This window comes from Bos javanicus, chromosome 11, assembly GCF_032452875.1.
Source record: "Bos javanicus breed banteng chromosome 11, ARS-OSU_banteng_1.0, whole genome shotgun sequence".
Taxonomy (NCBI): Eukaryota; Metazoa; Chordata; class Mammalia; order Artiodactyla; family Bovidae; genus Bos; species Bos javanicus.
In genome coordinates this window covers 101007847-101028988 of record NC_083878.1, presented here as the reverse complement: position 1 = coordinate 101028988, position 21142 = coordinate 101007847, and the positions used below count along the sequence as shown (strand labels likewise).

General features: G+C 55.5%; 1 protein-coding gene across 1 annotated transcript in view; it reads right to left on the bottom strand.

Moving 5' to 3' along the window:
- LAMC3 (laminin subunit gamma 3) overlaps positions 1-21142 on the bottom strand; it is a 67635-nt gene that overhangs the window by 26179 nt on the left and 20314 nt on the right. Inside the window, exons 3-12 of the mRNA XM_061433861.1 lie at positions 19836-19966; positions 15755-15921; positions 13486-13674; positions 13288-13405; positions 11945-12043; positions 8749-8885; positions 6138-6251; positions 4705-4894; positions 4413-4531; positions 1757-1975 (exon numbers count right to left, since the gene is read on the bottom strand). Of these exons, the coding sequence (XP_061289845.1) occupies positions 1757-1975; positions 4413-4531; positions 4705-4894; positions 6138-6251; positions 8749-8885; positions 11945-12043; positions 13288-13405; positions 13486-13674; positions 15755-15921; positions 19836-19966 (1483 nt within the window). The remainder of the gene's footprint in view (positions 1-1756; positions 1976-4412; positions 4532-4704; positions 4895-6137; positions 6252-8748; positions 8886-11944; positions 12044-13287; positions 13406-13485; positions 13675-15754; positions 15922-19835; positions 19967-21142) is intronic.

Genomic DNA, 21142 nt, shown 5'->3' with positions numbered 1-21142 from the left:
TGAGGGGCGAGACAAGCACCTGGTCACCACGCCTGAACCCAGACCCCGCACAAGACGGGCGGGCTCCTGCGCGGGGGCCACCGAGCACGTCCTGGGGTGGGAACTGGGGTGCGGCCTCTTCCATGGTGCAGGCAGCACGGCCCAGGGATGAAGCATCCACCTGCATTCACGTCCACCACTTACTGACCATGTGAAGCTGGGCACCCGTGGGCCTCAACCTCCTCACCTGCAAAATGGGCACACATGACTCTGATCTCAACAGGTTTTCATCACAATTCAGTGCAGCCATACACAGCCTCTGACACACAATTATTACTGTCATCATTATTATTTGATAACCCGAAACCCATAAATGAACCAGCTGATGATACCGCCAGTGTTTGCTTCTAGTATTCTTTTTCCCCCTCTTCAGTGGCTTCTTTGTTTCCTTCTGTAAATTGAAGCCTCCAAGCCCTCTTAAGCTCAGGGACAGTGACATGGACCCAGGATTCCGGCCTTAATGTGAGGAAACCCATTTAGGGGGTCTGTGGGTTTCTAGAGGCTTTCTTGGCCTCACAGAATGGAACTCCCCTCCCTGCCCACTGGTTTCTATTTATTTATGTACAACGGATCTTCAGTTCCCCGACTAGGGATGAAACCTGGGCTCCCTGCAGTGGAGGCGTGGAGTCTTAACCACCGGACCACCAGGGAATTCCTGCCCACTGGTTTCTAATGAAGGGGACACTGCAACCCCCCTTCTCTAGCCCCATGGCGTCTAGAGTCTGCTCAGAGCCACTGCCAGGGACTAAGGGAGGAGCCTGGCTCAGAAGGGGTTAAGCAAGACCACCCCTTCCCAGAGGCGCCCCCCCAGCAGCACTCATCAAGGACTGGGGTGAATAGAGGAAAGAGAGAGGATCCGGGGTGGACAAGCAGAGCACGGGGGGCACCCAGGGGTGCTTTCCATGGCCTCTGTCTCTGCCCAGCACCCGCATACTCACTACTCCTCCATCTGCCCAGGAAGGGCAGCAGTGACCACTGTGCCCCCACCCTTTACAGATGAAGACCTGCCCAAAAGGAGCTGGAAGTTGTGCCAAGGCAAGGGGCTCTGAGGGACAACAAACCAGTCCCATCTCATGAGATGACCCTCCCAGAGCCCCGCATGGAAGGATCACGAGGCTCCATTTGGTTCAATTAGTGATGCCTGCCTGGGCACCAGGAGGAAGGAGCCCTTCATGCTGTGGGTGCTCCCCCACCCCGGCCAGCCTGCTGATTCCCAGGCTACTGTCCTTTGACAGCGGGGAAAAGGCATTTCCCTTTGCAGAGACCCTAGAAGCTGCAGAAGAGCAGCAAGGCGCCAGCCCTCCCACCTCCCATGTGAGAGGCCAGTGTCCAGGCCCAGTCTGGCAGCTCCGGCCCAGGGCCACTGGTCTCCCCGCTGGGGTTTCCTCTGCTGCAAGTTGGGGTGACCGTCACTGGCAGTGACCTGAGAGAGGAGCAGCTCTGCCACCTACTGGCCAAGCCGCCTCCCTGCACTTTAGGTCCCACACCTGTGACATGGGACCGGAAGGGTCCTGGCACCTCCAGGGCTTTTTGCAGGATCCAACGATACAGCTTATAAAAAGGTGACTAGCACATGGAGGAACTTGAGGACACCGTCTTATCAGTATCAGTGATCACTCACACACACGCAGCTGGCCGCATTCAGGTCAGTGCTCTTCTCGCTGCTCTGGGAGTAGCCCAGGTGGCCTGGGGGTGGCGGAAGTGCAGGGAGACTTGCCTGTGTTGGGGTCACAGGTACCATGCTGGTTACAGGTGCAGGGAACACAGCTGGCATAGGGACCCCCCAGGGGCGTGTTCCTCTTGTATCCTGGAGCGCAGGACTCACAGAACTGGCCGGTGTATCCCTGGGGACACGAACAAGTCTCCACCCAGGAGGCTGGTGGGGACAGCCCCCGCCGGGCGGATGTGAGCCGGACCTCAGTTAGAAGCGCGGGACCTGCAGAGAGAGAGAGAGAAGGAGACAGCTCCATGCACGTGTTTCTCCACCAAACCTTCCTACTCACCTGTGTAACAGGGCACTGGCCCACGCACACAAAGGCAGTCCATGGGTCAATTGCAATTTTAAAAAAAAAGGACAAAGGGCACAGGAAAAATTGGTAACTTTCAGAAGGAGAAATATGTATGGCTGGGAATTTTACAAGAAGATGCTTACTCTCATTGGTTATTAAAGATACATACATTTACGGGACTTCCCTGGTGGTTCAGTGGCTAAGACTCTGTGCTCCTAATACAGGGGCCCCCAGGTTCGATCCCTAGTCAGGGAACTAGATCCCACATGCTGCAATTATGACCCAGATAAATAAATAAACAGTCAAATAAATAAATATGTACATGTAAACACTGATATTGTTCACAACCTTCAGCTTGGTGAGCATTTTCCAGTGACAGTGGAGGATGGTGGCTTGGGGAACTCACACATGGGGATGTATGAAGATGAATTGGGAGCCTCTAGTAACAGGAGTAGCTACCATCAGACCAACTTTCCCACAGAAAACTACTAGAAACTTGGGGCAAAATAGAAAAACTATCTGTTAACACTAGAGAAAAACTAGAGCAGGCAAATAGACAAGGAGAGTAGACAGTTGGCATCAAAATATAGATAGGTACAGCCTTGCTGAAGCAAAATCTGGCAGCATGCGTTAAAACAGAAAACAAACACTCTTTGGCCTCACATTTCCATTTTGAGGAATCTGACCTGAAGACATGCTTGCATGAGGATAAAAGACCTTTATATGAAGCTTCCCTGGTGGCTCAGATGGTAAAGAATCCACCTGCAATGCAGCAGATCCGGGTTCAATCCCCGGGTCAGGAAGATCCCTTGGAGGAGAAAGACAACCCACTCCAGTACTCTTGCCTGGGAGATCCTATGGACAGAGGAGCCTGGTGGGCTACAGTCCACAGGGTTGCAGAGTTGGGCACGACTGAGCGACTCACACACACACACACACACACACACACAGCTCTTTATTGCAGTATGTGGGCTTTTTAGTTGTGGCACGTGAACTCTTATTTGCAGCATGATGTGGGATCTAGTTCTCTTTCCAGGGATTGAACCCAGGTCCCCTGCATTGGGAACATGAAGTCTTAGCCACTGGACCACCTGGGAAGTCCCCATATGGTTATTTTTAAATAACATTCACTTTTTTATTTATTGTGTATTACAGTTAACATATTATATTGGTTTTTAAAAATTGTGTCTAGGTAGGTTATATCTGGGAATTTCCAGATAGTAAAGGGGTGCATGTTTGTGTGCTCAGCTACTCAGTCATGTCCGACTCTTTGTGACCCCATGGACTGTAGCCCTCCAGGCTCCTCTGTCCATGGGATTCTCCAGGCAAGAATACTGGAGTGGGCTGTCATTTCTTCCACCAGGGGATCTTCCTGGCCCAGGGATTGAACCTGCATCTCCTGCATTGGCAGGTGGATCCTTTATCACTGAGCCACAGATCTGTTCTAAAAATGGATACAGAGGATGCCTGGTCTAGGCACATACAGGCACGGGGTCGGGGGAGGAGGAGAGAAAGTACATTAGGAAAGAGAGAGGAACCAGGGACAGGGAGAGGGCCACCAAGGTGATCACCCAGTGACCAGGATGAGAGGTGGTGAGAAGGTAGGCTTGAAGCTGTGATGACTCAGCAGGCTGGTTGAGAGGTTTTGGCTGCTGCTGCTGCTAAGTCACTTCAGTCGTGTCCGACTCTGTGCGACCCCATAAACGGCAGCCCACCAGGCTCCCCCGTCCCTGGGATTCTCCAGGCAAGAACACTGGAGTGGGTTGCCATTTCCTTCTCCAGTGCGTCAAAGTGAAAAGTGAAAGTGAAGTCGCTCAGTCATGTCCGACTCTTCGAGACCCCATGGACTGCAGCCCACCAGGCTTCTCCATCCATCGGATTTTTCAGGCAAGAGTACTGGAGTGGGGTGCCATTGCCTTCTCCAAAAGGTTTTGGAAACCAGGCTTTTTCTAGGTGCAACACCTCTAATGACCAGCAGGGGGAGCCGACCCCTTGGGGAATCCTGGCCTGGCCCCTGTGGTCATCATTATCAAAGAGCCCTGCAGGGTCCAGCCTCCTGGCAGTGGTGGATTCCACCCTGGTGTGGCCACGTCAGGTTCTTGGTTTCTCTGTGTCCCTTAGAGCTGTCCATCCTCAGCCTCCTCACCTGTCCAGCCCCTGCCTCTGTCCTCAGCATCCACTCCTGCTGCCCTTACTGGTTATACGATCTTGGGCAAGTGTCTCGACCTCTCTGAGCCTCAGACCCCTTTGTGCTAAAGTGGGGACGATAACCTCTGGCTGTGAAGACTCCATAAAGCTATGATGAAAGAGCCCCCGGGGCCCTCGCTGGTTTGGAGGTTGGGCAGTGTCCTGGTCATTACTGACCTGAAGAGCTGGTGCTGTGGCCGCTGGTCCAGATGCGCAGAGCAGTCAGGTTGGCGAGCACCCGCTGGAAGTGGAAGGCGGACAGTGGAGGGTCCACGTCCTCGGAGGTCTCCTGCAGCCTGGCCCGGGGAGGGGTCAAAGCAGATCCTGAGGCCAGGGGTCGTGAGAGGGGCCGGTGGTGCCAAGAACCCCTGGCAGGAGGCCCCAGACCACAGGGGAATGGGTGTGCCTGGATCTCAGGGCCCACCCTGACCACCCGATCCCATCACTCAGAACACAGCAGGACACTTACAGGAACTTCAGCCGTACCTCCCCCGCCTGCCCGGAGACCGGGGTGCGGGGTGAGCCGGAATGCCGCAGAGTCAGGGCCAGGCCCGCCCCTTCCAGCCTCAGCTGCGTGGAGAGTGAGGAGCCGCGGGGGACCCGGAAAGTCAATGTGAGGGGCTGCCCGTAGCTGAATCGCTGATCTCCCAGAAACTTCTCTGAAGACAAGAGACGAAGGCTTTGATAGTCTTCACTTAATTAGCTGGATTTTTAATGTCTATATTGATTTTATTGGCAATTAAACTCTCAAAAGATAAAACTACAAACTCAAAGGGACCCTGCACAGAAGATCCTGAGGGTAGCCTGCCCACATCTCCACAGCCAGAGCTGGCTTCAGGGGCATGTGACCCTGCCAATCACCGGGGGCCCCACACCCAGTTTAATGCTCTGCTGCCGCTATCTTGACACTCATTTTTTTTGTTAAACTTATTTTATATTGGAGTATAGCCGTTAACAATGTTGTGATAGTTTCAGCGGGGACAGCAAAGGGACTCAACCATACATATACATGTATCCATTCTCCCCCAAACTCCCCTCCCATCCAGGCTGCCACATAACACTGAGCAGAGCGCCGTGTGCTATACAGTAGGTCCTTGTTGGTTATCCTATCTTGACATTCTTAAGACTTTTGTCTTGAAACTTGGCTTTTGGAAGTGACGTGCCAGGGGACAACAGAGTCTGTGTGGGAGCGGGGAGATTCAGTATGCCTGGTGGTGGAGACACCGTATTTCTGGTGGTACCTGTCTGCCCGTTCATGTAGCACTCACAATGCCAGACGCCCCATGAGCTCAGAGTCCTCAGGGACCCGCGTATGTGGGAGTTCAGTGAGGCTCCAGCAAGTCCCAGGTAAGAGAGCTACATGTGTGACTAAGCTGGGGGGCTGATGGCCCTACGGGCCACATTTTCCACGGGAATCAGAACTTGCTTCTAGCCGAAAAAAGGCACATACACCAAGGACCAGGGGCCCTCACCTAGCCTTCTGACTCTGTTGTTTCTCTGTATTAGTCAAGCGCTTAAATATAGGATCACAGAGTCGGACACGACAGAGCGACTTTCACTTTCACTTAAGCGGAAAATCACGACTCAGAAGGAAAGGGGACCAGTGGACACCCCATCATTCCTTCCTTCAGGCCTCTGCCCTCAGAGTGGAAGGGGCCATGAGCAGAGGGGTGCGGGCCACCTTGAGAAGCTGGAAAAGGCCAGGGAAGGGACTCTCTCCCAGAAGCTCTGGGAGGAACACAGCTAGAACACACTTTGATTTCAGCCCAGCAAGTTCGTTTCACACTTCTGACCTCCAGAACACTAAGGGAACACATTTGTAGCCACTGGGTTGGTGGCACTTTGTGACAGCGGTCACAGGGCAAGTACATGGGCAGCCCCGCCCCTGCCTGTGCCGGGTACCTGGTGCTGTGAGCTCCGCCTCCTCGTCCTCTGGGTCCAGGAGGAGCCCCCCCGGGCTCCATCGTGCAGGATGTCCTGGGTCCCCCACGCTTCCGGCCCGCCAGCCCTCGGCTCCTGGACAGCAAACACACACACGCCCCCCATGAGGCCCTGGAGGGTGACTTCTGCTCCCTCCCACTTCACACCCTTCCCTGGGTCCCAAGGATGACCCCCAGAGGCATGAGTGCCGCCTGAAACAACAGGACCCAGAGAGGGAGAGACTGCTCTAGAGACAGGCCAGGTGGGGGTGGGAGCCGGCCGGGACCTCACTCTGTGCCCAGACCTAGGCAGCTTGGAGCCCCAGCCCAGATCAGGGCGGGATCGTGGGATGGGACGGGGCCCTGAGAGAAGCTAGAAGCTTCAGGGAGTCGCCTCTGTTGGGGCAAGGTCATGGCTGACCTCTGAGCCCACCCTGCCCCATCAACGGACTTTGAGCACATAAGAGGACATGGCCCCAGAACCCCACGGTGGGCCGTCGCTAATGAGACCGGGCTTGATCTGGTTTTCTGGTCTTCAGAGAACTCCCTCGCCTGTGACCTCACCGCCCCTGTCCTTCCAAGTGTGTGTGCCACGAACCTCACTGCACCCAAGGAGGCTCCCTGGTTAGGAAGTGGCCAGGCGGGGGTGGGAACCCAGTCCCAGTGCGGTCCACTTCCCTCCCCCGACCCCAGCAGTTCACCAAGCAGTCAGGCACACAGCAAGTGGCCTCCAGGGGAGACTCTCCAGAAGACAGCTAGAGAATAGGGTGGAGACCTGGGGCTCCCAAGGGGTGAGGAGGGAGGGAAGAAGAAAGGGAGAGGTCAGAAAGGGGAAGTCCGGAGCTCCTTGGTGCTAGGCTCGGTGCTAGGCTAGGTTCTGCCCCCTTGCTGGCTGTGTGACCCTGGGCAAGTTACTTAACCTCTCTGAGGCCAGGTTCTCATATGCAAAAGGGGGGCAATGAAGTACTTATGGCCCCAGTAGCAGTTCTCAAAGTTTGTCTGAACACCCTGGGAGATCCCTAAGACTCTTTCAGGGGCGTCCATGAGGTCAAACGATCTTTTTAGTAACATTAAAATGTCATTTGCATTTTTCATTCTCTTTCTCACGCTGAGAACTTTCCAGGAGCTACAAGATGTGTGATATCACAACAGACTAAACGGCAGAAGCCGTGGTAAGAATCAGCTAACTTCTATTAAGCCAGAGCTTAAAGAGGTGTGCACAAAGGTAACATGAGTAGCACCACTCTTCTCAAAGGTTTTTGTCTTTTTTTTAACTTTTTGGCCACACCACGATGGCATACATATGGAATCTGTTTCCCAACCGCGGATCGCACCTTCAGCCTCTGCAGTGGAAGTGCAGAGTTCTACCTGCTGGACCACCAGGGATGTCCCCAAGTTTTTTGTCTTTTAAAAAGTTATTTTTCACAGGCGGAAGTTATTTTTTTTGTTATAAGTGTTCTATGGTCATTTGTAAATGAATTGATGCACAGATACTTTAAAATTACTGTTCTAACGTTTAATACAGAAAACACAACCCACATAAACAAAAGGACTTTGAGATTTTCTCTGATTTTCAAGAGCATAAAGGGATCCAGAGATCCAGAAGTTTGAGAACTGCTGGCTGAGGGTGTTTGTGAGATCACATGGGATGCTGAGGCTGAATCGCCAAAGCCAGGGCCAAGTGAGAACAGATCACGATGCTCTCCTAAGATTTTTAAAACAAGTCCCATCTGATGCTGACATCCTTGACTCTGGGCCAGGTGACCACAGGGCTGTCCCCATTCCAAGCCCCTCTCAGTCCAGCAGAGGGCGCACTGCCCCCTGCATCTGGGGCGTCCCAGAACTGGCCCTGAGGCTCTATCTCCCTGGAGATGCTGGAGGTGGGGTTGGGGGGGAGGTTCAGTGGGGCATGGCTGGGACCCACTCAGGCTATGATGTTTGGCAGAGTTCAGAGCGCCACTGCTTTCCTGCTGTAAAGAGCCACCTGGAATTGGGGACCCTGGACCCTGGACTCAGAAAGAAGGCCGTGCACGGCCATGAAGAGCAAAACTCAGGAGCTGATGAACCTGGGGTGCCAACAGCTAAGCTATGTCACCTCTCTTTTCTGGGTCTTGGTTGCCCCATCTGTAAAATGGGAATGAGAGTATCTACCCGCCAGGGAATCCCTCAGGTTCTATGCACGTAACAAGCTCAGCAGGGTGTCAAGCATACAGCAAGTGCTCAATATATGGAGGCCAGGGGACCAAGCCTGGATCCCCAGCGCTAGGATATACCAAGGGGTCCGAGGAGGAAATGAAAATCCCCCTCAGACTCCAGAGGCTGCCATATACCCATCCCCTCCCCTGCTCCTACTAGAGACTGAGGGAGTAGGCAAGGACTGGAAGGGAGCCGGGGTGCAGGAAGGTGCTGGGGGTGCAGAAGGGCACAGAGGGGCATGGCCACTGTGTGGGCCTGTGGGAGGCGCCGGGGCTGGGGCCTGAGGCTGCCCCTCCTTTCCACCCCCCTCATCACTGGATGTCCCCAAAGCAGGCCTGCCCATCCCACCTGGGCTGGCAGCAGAGCCCTCGGAGGCGGCTGCGGGGACCACTTCTTACCCTGGCGGAAGTCGGAGAGGATGTGGTGCTCCCGGAACTGGGCAGCGGCCACACACACCTTGGAGTGGCCGTAGCAGAAGCAGCTGCTGCAGCCGGAGGGGTTGTGGGGCTGCAGGTTAAACGCACCCGGACGACATCTGCAAGGGAGGCAGGACACGCCCCCGGGGGCCTGTGAACTGGCTACGTTCAGGGAGCCCAGCTAGACCAACTGCAGCCTGGAGTCACTGGGGAATTTTCTTTAATTTCAAATTTAGAGAAGGGTTGCAAACATGACAGACACAATTCCCATGGCATCTTTACCCAGCTTTTCCTAATTGTAACGTCTGACCTTACCAGGGTGCGCTTATCAAAACCAAGAATTTAACACTGATTAATGTTATTTACTGAACATTGGAGAAGGAAATGGCAACCCACTCCAGTGTTCTTGCCTGGAGAATCCCAGGGACGGGGAGCCTGGTGGGCTGCTGTCTATGGGGTCGCACAGAGTCGGACACGACTGAAGCGACTTAGCAGCAGCAGCAGCACACATTATTAGGATTTCTCCCCGTTTCCCACAAATGCCTGTTTTCTGCTTCAGGATCTGATCCAGGGCATGGTGGTGTATTTCACTGAATCTTTACTCTCTCATCTGTAATAGCTTGTAGGTCTTTCTTTGACACTTTTGACAGTACTGGTTAAATACTTTGCAGCATGCCTCCATTTGGGTTTATTTGAGGTTTTTCATAATCTGACTGGGGCCAAGGGTTTGGGGGGAGAAAGTGCCCTTCTTGTCACATCTTAATGGGGTAACTGCTACCCGTGTGATGTCCTGATCATGTATGATGTCACCGGTCATGTATGATATTACTGGGGATGTTAACCTTCACCGCTTGGTTAAGGCGCTGGCCACCAGGTTCCTCCACTGTAAAACTGCCATATTTTAGTTGTCAAAAGCAAGCCACTAAATCCATCCCAGACTCAAGAGGAAGGGAGTTAAGCTCCACCTCTGGGAGGGGGAAATAATCAAAGAATTGTGGGCCTATGGTGAAACCACTAGAGTGGGTAGGAAATTTCTGGGCGGGGCACAGGGTATGAGGAATCTTAGTTCCCCAACCAGGGGTCCAACCCACGCCCCGTACTGTGGAAACTCCAAGTCTTAACCACTGGATCTTCAGGGAAGTCCCAGTCATTGGTAAATTTTTTGAGGGAGATGTTTGAGGGCTATGCAAATATCTTGTTTCTCCTTCAATTCTGCCCACGAATTTCAGCATTTATTAGGGGCTCCGGCCTACAGTGACTGTTACTCTGATATTCTAACTGTGATTCTGTATTCCCCTCATTCCTTCTCCACTTCTAATTCTTCTGTGGAATTCTGCTGCAAGGAGGATTTGTCCCCGTGTATTTATTTATTCAGGCATCTATTTATGTCAGTGTGGACTCATGGATATTTATTTTATTCTTGGGTTATAATCCAATATTGTTATTATTTATTTTGTTTCAGCTTTGGGAACTCTTCCAGGTTGGCGCTTATGTCCTTTTGACACAGGCCCCCGTCCTGGTTTGGGGCTTTTGGGGGTTTGTTTTTGTCTGGTTTTGTTTTTAAGCACTTCTCTGCTTTCTACAAAATGCTTCAGGCTCATCTTGTATTTTCTCAACCCCAGCCTCAGAATCAGCCATTTTCCCAATGAGCCCTGCAGATGCCTTATACAAATGCAGATTCCTGGTTTGCACGATGTTGGGGGGGTTGCCCAGAAACCCCATTCAGACCAACCCAGGTGGAGGAATCTGATTCATGAGAATCTGCCAGTTACCTCAATGCTGGGCTGCTCCAACAAACCTGTCACCCAGTCCTCCCATTTCACAGATGGGTAAAGTGAGGCTGAGAGGCGAACCTCCTCAAGGTAGAGGCAGTGGAATAGAGTTAGTGGGATCTAGCCCTCCAACTCCACTCTGTCTCCTTAGCTTGAGAGGTCTTACGGGAGGAAGACCCAGAAGGGTGTCCACCTCCCCCTCCAGGACCCACAAGCCACACGCAGACAAGGTGAGGAAGAGGCCTGGGGCTGGCCAAAGTGAGAGTCAAGGCTGGGCATCTTCCTGACCCAGGAGAGGCCCAACATGATCTGGCAATAGTGGAGTCCACAGTGTACTGCTGGGCCAGGTTCTCCCACATAGTCTGTGGCCAGAGGATCAAAGAGGCCCTGGCACGCCCCATGCTGACTGCAAAGGTTTCAGAGGTCAGAGACGAAGCCAGGAAGAGGAGACAAGTATGCCCAAGAATATAAACCAACATTTGTCCCCCAGCCCACTGCTGGGGCTAGGAGGCCCAGGAACACCTGAAGCAGGAAGTTTAGGGAAAAGCCCTTCTGCCTCACTGAGCTTTAGAGGCTCCATTTGTACCACGACAGGATGGCAAAGATGGCAAACAAGCTTGAGTCTCAGCTCAATTGGTTGGAGCTTCTTGGAGCAGGGCATAGAGAAGGATTCTAAGGTTACAGTAGAGCTTGTGGTAAAGATTGCTGTGGTCCATTAGTGATATCTGCCCTGGGTGTGGGATCGGAGGGTTGTGATGGCCTTCCATTAGTGATGTCTGCCCTGGGTGTGAGATGCGAGGGTTATAGTAGTGCTCCATTAATGATGTCTGTGCTGGGTGGGAGATGGGAGGGTTGTAGTGGCGCTGCATTAGTGATGTCTGCCCTGGGTGTAGGATGGGAGGGTTGTGGTGGTGCTCCATTAGTAATGTCTGCCCTGGGTGTGGGATGGGAGGGTTGTAATGGCCCTCCATTAGTGATGTCTGTGCTGGGTGGGATATGGGAGGGTTATAGTAGTGCTCCATTAATGATGTCTATCCTGGATGGGAGATGGGAGGGTTGTGGTAGTGCTCCATTAGTGATGTCTGCCCTGGGCCAGAGATGGGAGGATTGTGGTACCAGTAAGATGTGGTTGCTATCCCTGGATTAGATGATCTCTCCTATCATTTCTAGCTCTTTCTTTTCAAGAAGATGTATTTTCACAGCTTATGAACTATCAGTGGTGGTGTGTCACAGGATAAGCAGTGTCATAAAGTCTTTAGATGATTTCCTGGGTGTCAGATTCGCTGTGCTCTAAGCAGAGAGCCAGGTGGTGAGGTTGCCCAAGTCTGGGAGGACCATGCCCTGTGCTCCTCCCACCACCACCGAGGTCACTGCCAGCAGGCTTATTATTGGATCAGTTCACCCACCTGTCACACAGGCTGCCTTCCACGTTCTCTTTGCAGTGGCAGCGCCCACTGCGGGGATCACAGATGCCCAGGCTGCCCGCAGGATTGCAGGTACAGGGTCTGCCAAAGAGACAGGACAAGAGGAGGGTGTCCAACGAGAGAGCTCCAGAGTGGGAATAGCCCATCCTCATTGGAAGGAATCTCTCTATCCTTCCTGACGCACAAGAGGAACAGGAGGCAGGCTGACCCAAGAGCCTGCCCCCTGGCTTCCTCTGAGCAAAGGAAGTGACCTATTCACTCACCTGAATAGCTAACCATCTGCCCCCTCCCACCCACCTATCCATCCGTGTGTTCATTCATCCACTCACTCCCCCATCTGTGCATCCTTCCATCCACTGATCCACATATCCATCCTTCTATCCATCACCCACCCACGCACCTGTTCTCTCATCCACCCATCCGTCTACCCATCCATCTGACAAGATGGATGTCCTCACAGAGCCTAGAGTCCAGTGAGGATGGACAGCAAACAGGTAGATGCTGGATTTTGATACAAGCTACGGAGAGAGAACATACACGAGTCCATGGCCGCACCAGTGAGATGCCTGGAGTGGGGATGAAGTTGGGTGATTGTACCTTGGTTGACAACTAAAGAATGAGTAGGACTTTGTTCAGACACAGGCCAGGGAGAGGTGGCAGTGGGTGTTGAGTGAGGGGAGAATGCTCTGGGGTCATAGAAGTGGCATATGCAAAGGTCCAGAGGCCAGAGAGACCCTGCAGAAGCATCCCGGTCCCCACCCAATGACAAGTGTTATGCTGGAACCACTGGGTATTCTATGAGAGATCTGAGCCTCCCCTACCTTCCCAATGCCATTTCCACTGCCTTTCAAATATACAAGAAGACTGCTGAAATTAACCAAAGCCAAATTCATTTAAAAGTGCTTTTGAATTTATAACGGCTTCATTTTCTTGGTCACTGTGTATTTTCTCAATCAAGTGATAGCAGATGTGTTAGATCCCTCTTCTGAGGTCCAGACCCCAGCAGCCCCTGCCTGTCTCTGTCCCCATCAGTGCCCCTCCCCACCGCGAGCACTGCAGACTCAGCGTCTTCCTGAGTTGTGTCCCCCTTGCTATGAATGGCTTCCCTTTGCCAAGATGCCCAAAGCAGAACCTCGGGGGTCAGCCTTCATCTCTGCTTCCTCTTCTGCTCCCTGGTGCCACCTTCTATCCATCTATCCAAATGCCCATCAACTCTGCCTTCTGAGGGGCTCAGGAACCCCCACTTGCTTCCCGTCATGCAGCCCAAGTTCACTGCCATGTGCCCTTGCTGGACCATTTCCACCTACCGCCCCCGCCACTCTCACCTGCAGCCGCCCTCGCTGAGCGAGTGGAACCCAGACAGGCAGCGGTCACACTTCCAGCCCATCACCGTGGGCTTGCAGACGCAGGTGCCCAAGTCATCGCACTGGAGGCGCAGGGAGCCTGGGGAGGAAGGGCACAGGGCAGCAGGGGCCCGTGGTGGTGGGTGAGGTTGGGGGGGCGGGGCAGTGCGGCTCACTCACCTGCTGGGTGGCAGTCGCAGGGCTGGCAGGGCGTCTGCGGGCTCCAGCGATAGAAGTTCTCCTGGCAGCGCTCGCAGTGCGGCCCAGCTGTGTGGGCACGGCAGTGCAGGCAGCGGCCACCGTGGCCTGAGCTGCGGAAGAGCTCCCGGTCAAAGGTGCACTCCTCAGAGTGGCCGCTGCAGTTGCAAGCTGTGGGCAGGAGGCGGGGGAGGGTGTGAGTGTAAGGCTGTGGCACGTGGTAGGAGGGGAGCAGGTGCCGATCAGCCTCCTTGGTGAGTGAGCAGGCAGCTGGAGGAAGGTCAAGGATGAAGGAGGAAGGTCAAGGATGGAGTTCAGGCCCGGCTTGATCAAGGATCTGGAGACCAGGTGGTTGATCTTCCAAAATAGGACACTCTCAAGAAGAAGAAGAGAGGCACTGTTAATAAAATACACCCAACACAGGACCCTCCCAGCCAAGCCAGGACATACAGTCACCTGATCATGGATCACAGACAGGTTACCTTCTAAAGTAGCAGCCTGGCTCCCCCTGTGGACCCCCCAAGCCGTAATGGTGTGTGAATCTGATCCCCAGTGACCATGAGGACACTCAGAGGCATGAAAAATACAAGTCACCTTTCATTCACTCATTAATACATGTTTTCAAAAAACAGTATGTATCATGGATCAGCTCCATCTTGGCTCCCATGGTGAGCCCAGCGTGGGGCGGACCCGTGAACGGTAGGAGCCCAGTTCCTGCACACGGTCGCACTGCTTGACGGAGGACAGATGCAGCAAGCAGGTGAACATCCTGCAGGGGCGGGGCTGTGACGGGAGAAGCAGGGAGGCTCCAGCCTTCCTGGAGGAAGAGCAGGAGGGAAGTGGGAGGGCAAAGGAGGAGGAGGGGAAGGAGAGGCCCTTTGTGACACAGCCAGAGGAGCAGGCTTCGCCCAGAGTGGGGGTGGGAGGCGGCGCATCATTGTGCAGTGTGATGGGAGGGAGAGGGGTGCAGGGGCAGCTATGAGGTCAAGAGGTCAGCCAGGGCTTGATCCAGGAGGCTGGGCAGTCAGGGTCAGTGGACTTCACCTTGGAGCAAGGACTTCACCTTGGAGTGGACGACTGCAATTGCATTTGCATTTGAAAGTGGTGCAAGCAGGGGATAGGGGTGAGGGGGTTGAGAGTGGGGAGGTGGGGTCTTAGCCACTCAGAGGAGGGGTGACTGGCTGGACCATGTATTGGCTGTGCAGAAGGACACAGTTAGCTGGGTTGGAGGGGCGTGAATGTGATCAAAATCGGGGCTCAGGGTTGCCTGGACTTGGTGGGTGAGAGGGGTCAGGCATACAGCCCAGCTTCCAGGCTGGGAGGACAGAGATGTGACCTCAGGGGTGAGGACACAGCCTTTGGTGTCCCCACCATGGAGTCAGCCCCAGACTGGGAATGGTGAGCCAGCCAGCTTCCTTGGCTCCAGGAGGACTTCCTGGTGGAGGCAGGCCAGCGAGGGCAGAAGGAACTCATTAGGGCCACGGTGGCCCTGGGAAGCTCCTGCAGACAGCATCCGGTTCCATGGAACAGACCGTCCCCTCCCTCCCCTCTGGGTCTCTGTGTCAGCAGCCTAGGCCCAAGAGGACAGTGGGTCCAGAGGCCGAGCCATCAGGAGCACATGCGTGGGAAGATGTGCCTCCCACCAGCGTGGAACCAGGCGGGGTCTGGTGCCCAGCGACAGCCAGCTGCACTTGGGAGCCCCGAGCAAGTCAGATGACTGTCAGGGGAGGGGGAGGCAGGCAGGGCTTGGGGACACAGTGAGGCTAGAGGGGGCACGCCAGGCGGGGAAGAGCCGCCAGCGGGGAAGGTAAAGCGCCACCAGCCTCTGCAGCGTGCGTCCCTGAGGTTAGGCAGCCCCGGCCACATCACACGGGTCGGGCATCCCAGGGCTGCCTGGGGGCCTGCAGGAGAGGCTGGGTGGGCAGGTCGGCACCCTCCCAGGGCCCGGGGTGGCCTGGCTTTGATTAGCAGCTGCGGTTGGAGCGGTGAAAACAAAGGAACAAGTTGGGGGTCCTTTTCAGCCCTCCCGCCACGCACGCCTCAACTGGAAGACTGGGTCTGGGGCTCTGTGTGTGGGGGCGAGGGCTGAGGATCAAACGCCCCGTCCAGCTCTCCCTCAGCTCGTCCTGGTCCCTATGTGGGGGTGACAGCCCCAAGCTGCTGCCAGCCCACCCAGAAGCAGGGCTGGGGGCTTGGTTTCCCAAGCCTGCAACGCCCCTGCCTCTGGCCCCCAAAGTTCCGGGACACTCACGTAGACACTCGTTGGCGGCCTCGGCCGTGCCCCGGGCCCACGGGCGGTCCTGGAAGAAGGGGAGGCAGCGCTCGCAGTCCGTGCCCGTGGTGTTGTGCTGGCATCGACAGGCCAGCCGGCCCTCCTCGTCTGGGCCACACTCGCTGGCGTGCCCATTGCACTTGCACCTGGGAACAGAACATGGGGGCAGGGTGTCTGCAAACTGGGAGAGGCGCCAGCGGAGGAAGGGTTAATCAGCAGGTAGCCCCGGCCTTCAGGGGAGCCCCGACTCTACCGCTCAGCCTCGGAGCTTTGCATGCCAAGTCGCTTCAGTCGTGTCCGACTCTTTGTGACCCGATGGGCCGTAATCAGGCTCCTCTGTCCATGGGATTCTCCAGGCAAGAATGCTGGAGTGGGTTGCCACGCCCTTCTCCAGGGGATCTTCCCGACCCAGGGATCGAATCCACATCTCTTATGTCTCCTTGGCAGGTGGGTTCTCTACCACTCGACCTTTCTTCCACACCTACTCTGGGCTCAGGGCAACAGGAACAGAGCCGACCTCATGGGGCTGTTCTGAGCTCCGCCCACGTATAAACCCACCACGTCTTCACAAGCCCATTAGGACCCCACACTCAGGGTGCTACACCCAGGGGAAGAAGTCATCTCGGTCTCCTGGGTAGAGAGGGGGTGGGCCAGCTCTCAGGGCAGTGGGTGGAGGCGGGGGCAGCCAGGGAGGCCACCCCATGCCCGCTCCTTTGCCTCTAAAGGGACGAGAAGGAGACTGCCCCCCATGTAGGACAGCCCCCAACTCATCTCAAGGCTCCGGTGAGGCTGTGCCTGTGAGGGCAGTCCTGGGCCTGCCCCGCCCGCCCTCCCCCAGGGTCACACAGGTGGAATCAGGCAGGAACAAAGGTGCCCGGGGGATCACACAGCCTGCTCCGCTGAACCTGACCCTGTGGGACCGTCACCCCAACCCCAGTGGCCAGACTGGGCCGCTCAGACGATGGCCATGGCTCCCGGCTCCCAGACTTCTCTGTCTCAGCCCCTAATTGAGCAATCAGCTCACGTTGTCTGTCTGGAGTCTCACCACCACTGTGGAAGGGACTATAACTATCCCCATTTCACAGGAGAGGAAACTGAGGCTCAGGTCATGACGTGACGGATGCTATGTGGCAGAGCTAGAATCTGAACCCAATTCTCTCCTACTCCACGCTGACCCCGAGCTCCTGGACACTCCTCTGTGGCCACTTGTTGTCTCTCCATAAGGTGTGTTTCATGCTCCACCCTAAGTGGGCGCTGAAGACTCTCTGACCACTGCCAGTGGGGCATTGGCTCCTCTCTGGGAGCTCAGGGTAGGCAAGTAATGCCCAGCACTTCTGGCAGGTGAGGCGGGCACCAGGCAGCCTCGGGAGACAGTGGTCACCCATCTCAGGACAAGGGACTGCTCTCAGCCCCAATGGGATGCTGCAAACACTGCCTCCTCCATGAAGCCCTCCGATCTCAAGGGAAGGACTGAAGTTCCTGTGGGCCACTGAGGGACACAGGCTGCTGGGCCACTGTCCCTAGCCAGATGCTGGCCTGAGGGTGGTCTGGCTCTGGCAGCTGGGACCCAGATGTTCTCTGTCCCGAAGCCCCCTAACATCAGGCGCTGCGGCTCATCACCATCCACCGTCCTCGGAGGGGCCCTGCCCCAGGGTGGTTTGACTTGAGTCAAGTGTGGGAGTCGGGGTCGGGGGAGAAGGGGCAGAGGGGTCCTCACAGACACTCTTGCATTTCCCCTTCACTCCCAAGCCTCCGCCTCTGAGGGGTGCAGATGCCCTGAGTGTGGGAAATGGACCTGTGCTCCCTTCGCAGACACCCCCATCTCTCTGCACCCCTCCAAGCACCCTTGATTTCTGGAAGCCCCTGCTCCCTACCCCCCTGGGCCACCACTCCCATATCGAGCTGACTTCCCATCCTAACTAGCTTTCAGACCCACACCTCTCCCATCCTCTATGCCCAACCAGCTTCTTTAAAATATTTATATTTATTTATTTGGCTACGCCTGGTGTTGGTTGCAGCATGTGGGATTTTTGCTGCGGCATACGAACTCTTAGTTGAGGCATGTGGGATCCAGTTCCCCCACCAGGGATCGAACCTGAGCCCCCTGCATTGGGAGTGCAGAGTCTTACCATCTGGGAAGTTCCACAACCAACTTCTTCTCTCTCCTCTCGTCTCCTCGCTTATGCTGTCAGAGACTGGGGTGTTTTAGAAATCCGATCCTCTTGCTACCTGGCCAAATCCTTCAGCAGCTTCCCACTGACCGCTTCTGGCCGTCTCTGCGTCCCCGTTCCAGCCACAGGGTTGTCACCTCATTCCTCAAGCCTGGGTCTCGCACATTAGTTCTTTCATTGGGATGCCTGCCCCTCACCTCCTCCAGCCTCGTCAGGGCTCCCTGACCTCCTGCGGGGTCCCCATCTGCAGGGTGGTCCCCCTGACCAATGGCACACCTTGGCCTGGTCTCCCGTCCCTGTTACTCTGGGGCGTGGTTCAGTACAGTTCAGTCGTGTCTGACTCTTTGCGACCCTGTGGACTGCAGCACGCCAGGCCTCCCTGTCTATCACCAACTCCCGGAGTTTACTCAAAGTCATGTCCATTGAGTCAGTGATGCCATCCAACCATCTCATCCTCTGTCGTCCCCTTCTCCTCCCGCCTTCAATCTTTCCCAGCATCATGGTCTTTTCAAATGAGTTAGCTCTTCAGATCAGGTGGCCAAAGAATTGGAGTTTCAGCATCAGTCCTTCCAATGAATATTCAGGACTGATCTCCTTTAGGATGGACTGGTTGGATCTCCTTGCAGTCCAAGGGACTCTCAAGAGTCTTCTCCAACACCACAGTTCATGGTTACTGGGTTCTAATCAGTTTGTGGTTACTGGGGTCTAATCTGGTGACTGTCTGCCTGGGGCCAGAACACATCTTTCTCTTTTCTCCATTCCAAGGAGCCTGATAAGCATTTACATTAAAGATGTCACATGTGCCTGGAGGGCCCAGTACCGGGCGCCTACATGTCAGGCAGGCCTGAGATGTCGATGACCCTTGCTTCTTGGAGAGACGAGATGCTTAAGCAGACAAACGACAACACACAGTGACTGAAGCTCGAGGAGTATGTGAGCCAGGACCAGGCGTGCCGACAGCAGGGCCTGACGACCCCCGTGAGAAGCATAGACGTACAGCGGCTCCTCCCACAGCGACCTTTCCAGGTCATGGGCCGAGGGGCTTTGGAGCAGCCTGAACCATTCCTCCTGTGCAGAGATGCCTCAAAACCTTTTTCAACAATACGCATGTCCCCAGGAAACCCTACTGTACCCAAGTTTACAAGATTTAGGAAGAACAGGGTTGATCAGCTCCATTGGTTATAAGTTCGTGAGTGCTGCTTAAAGAAGTGAAGCTGAAAGTCTGGGGTCCCGGGCCTGCTCAAGGCCACTGTAAACCAGCCTTACTTGGAGCACGTGTCCCATGGAACGGTGGGTGGGTGAATTAGACGGGAGCATGGAACACGGCTGCACACGGCAATGTGGCATGAACGAATGAGTGCACCTGTCTGATGCCCAAAAAAGGAAGGAAAGGAAGGGGGAGGGGCCGCCAGGCAGAAGGACCTGCAGGTGCAAAGGGCTGGCGTGTCCCACGGGTGGTGCAGAAACACGGCTCATGCGGGAAAAGCAGCGGGAGCGGTGCGGGAGGCGGGATGCAGCCAGGTCGTGAAGGTCTTGAATGCTGGACCCAGGGGACCAGGCTCTGGCTTCTCCCCAAACCCCCCATCACTCAGAGCACCAGAAACGGCTTCTTTAGCGTCCACAGTGGCTCAGATGGTAAAGAACCCGCCTACCAATGCAGGAGATCCGGGTTGGATCCCTGGATGGGGAAGATCCCCTGGAGAAGGGAATGGTTCCCCACTCCAGTATTCTTGCCTGCAGAAGTCCATGGACAGAGGGGCCTGGTGGGCTACAGTCCATGGGGTCACAAAGAGCTGGACGTGAGCGAGCGACTGACACTTCCCCTTTCACTTGTTTCACCCTCCACGGCAGCCACCCTCGTCCCCACCGCCGCCCTGCCCCCCACCTACCTGCCGCCCACCGAGAAGTCCGACACGGCGTAGTAGTAGGACTGTAGCACCTTGGGGTCCTTGAAGATGTCATCCCCAAACGTGTTGAGCCGGTCCAGGGAGACGAGGAGCTCCGTGCTGGTGACCCACTCCTGGGGGGCAGGACAGGGGGGAAGGGGCGCCATCAGCAGCGTTTGCTTCCAAGGTGCGCTCCCACCCTGCTCTGCGGGGAGGTCCAGCCTGCGGCCCGGGGGTGGTGGTGGTGGGGGGTCTCCTGACACGCAGGGACAGGCCCAGCCCAGACAAACCCCGAGAGCACTGCAGGAATAAGAAGCCTGTGCTTTGGGGTCATGTCAACCTGGGGGCCCAGCCCCGTCCTGACTCTGCAACTTCGGGGAAGCAGCTCGGAACCTCCAAGTCCTCCCTATCTGTGAAGTGGGACAAGGGATGATGTCGGTCCCAGGAGGGTGATGGAGGAGGAAGAGCCAATGTCAGGGTGGGGCGTGGAGTCCACCACGCGATCGAGGTGCTGGGCAAAGGGCTGGAGCAGCCCTTTTAAAACCGTTTCATGCGCATCCCCTGACTCCTCCCAGTAGAATTGCACTGCCACTCTAGAGGTCAGCCAAGGGAGGGCGCATCCCAGGGCCCTGGGTTTACAGGGTTTACAGAAGCTTACAGGCTTCTCATGGGCTAAGGAGCAGCCTCCCACAGACAAGGTCCTTGCCCCAGGTGACGTGTCTCACCAGAACACAGCCCCACGAGAACAGGGACTCGGGGTCCTCGCGGCATCCCCAGCCCCAGGCTCTGCCTGGCCCGGAGCAGACAACGTGGTAAATGCTTGCTGATGGCAGGAGGAGAGGCTTTCCCCTGGAAGAGCTGGCGGGGACGTGGTGGGGGAGAGCCCACGTGAAGGCTGACATTTTCATCGGCCCACTGTCACAATCAGAGGTGGCTCCAGCTGAATGTTAATCACCTTTTTAATTCAGCCCAGGAGCCCCTGGTTTAGCAATCAGGCCCATCAGGACAGGAAATGAACTCCTGGCAGAGTCTTGACTTCTCACCCCAGCATGACTCAGGCCAGCAGGCCTCCCCGGTCCCCCTCGGGCTCAGCAACTCTCAAGCCCGTGACCTGGGGCCCAGGACCTCTGCCTGAGGATGCTTCAGCAGAGGAGATGTTCTGGCACCAGAAAACTTCAGAGGGGACCTCAGTGCTCGGAGGAGTTTGTCAGCTCCCCCGGGGGTGTCATTCTCTGAATCACTTCCCAAATGTCAGTGTGCATTCAGAGATCTGGTTAAAAAGCAGCTTCTGATCAGAGGTGGGGCCTGAG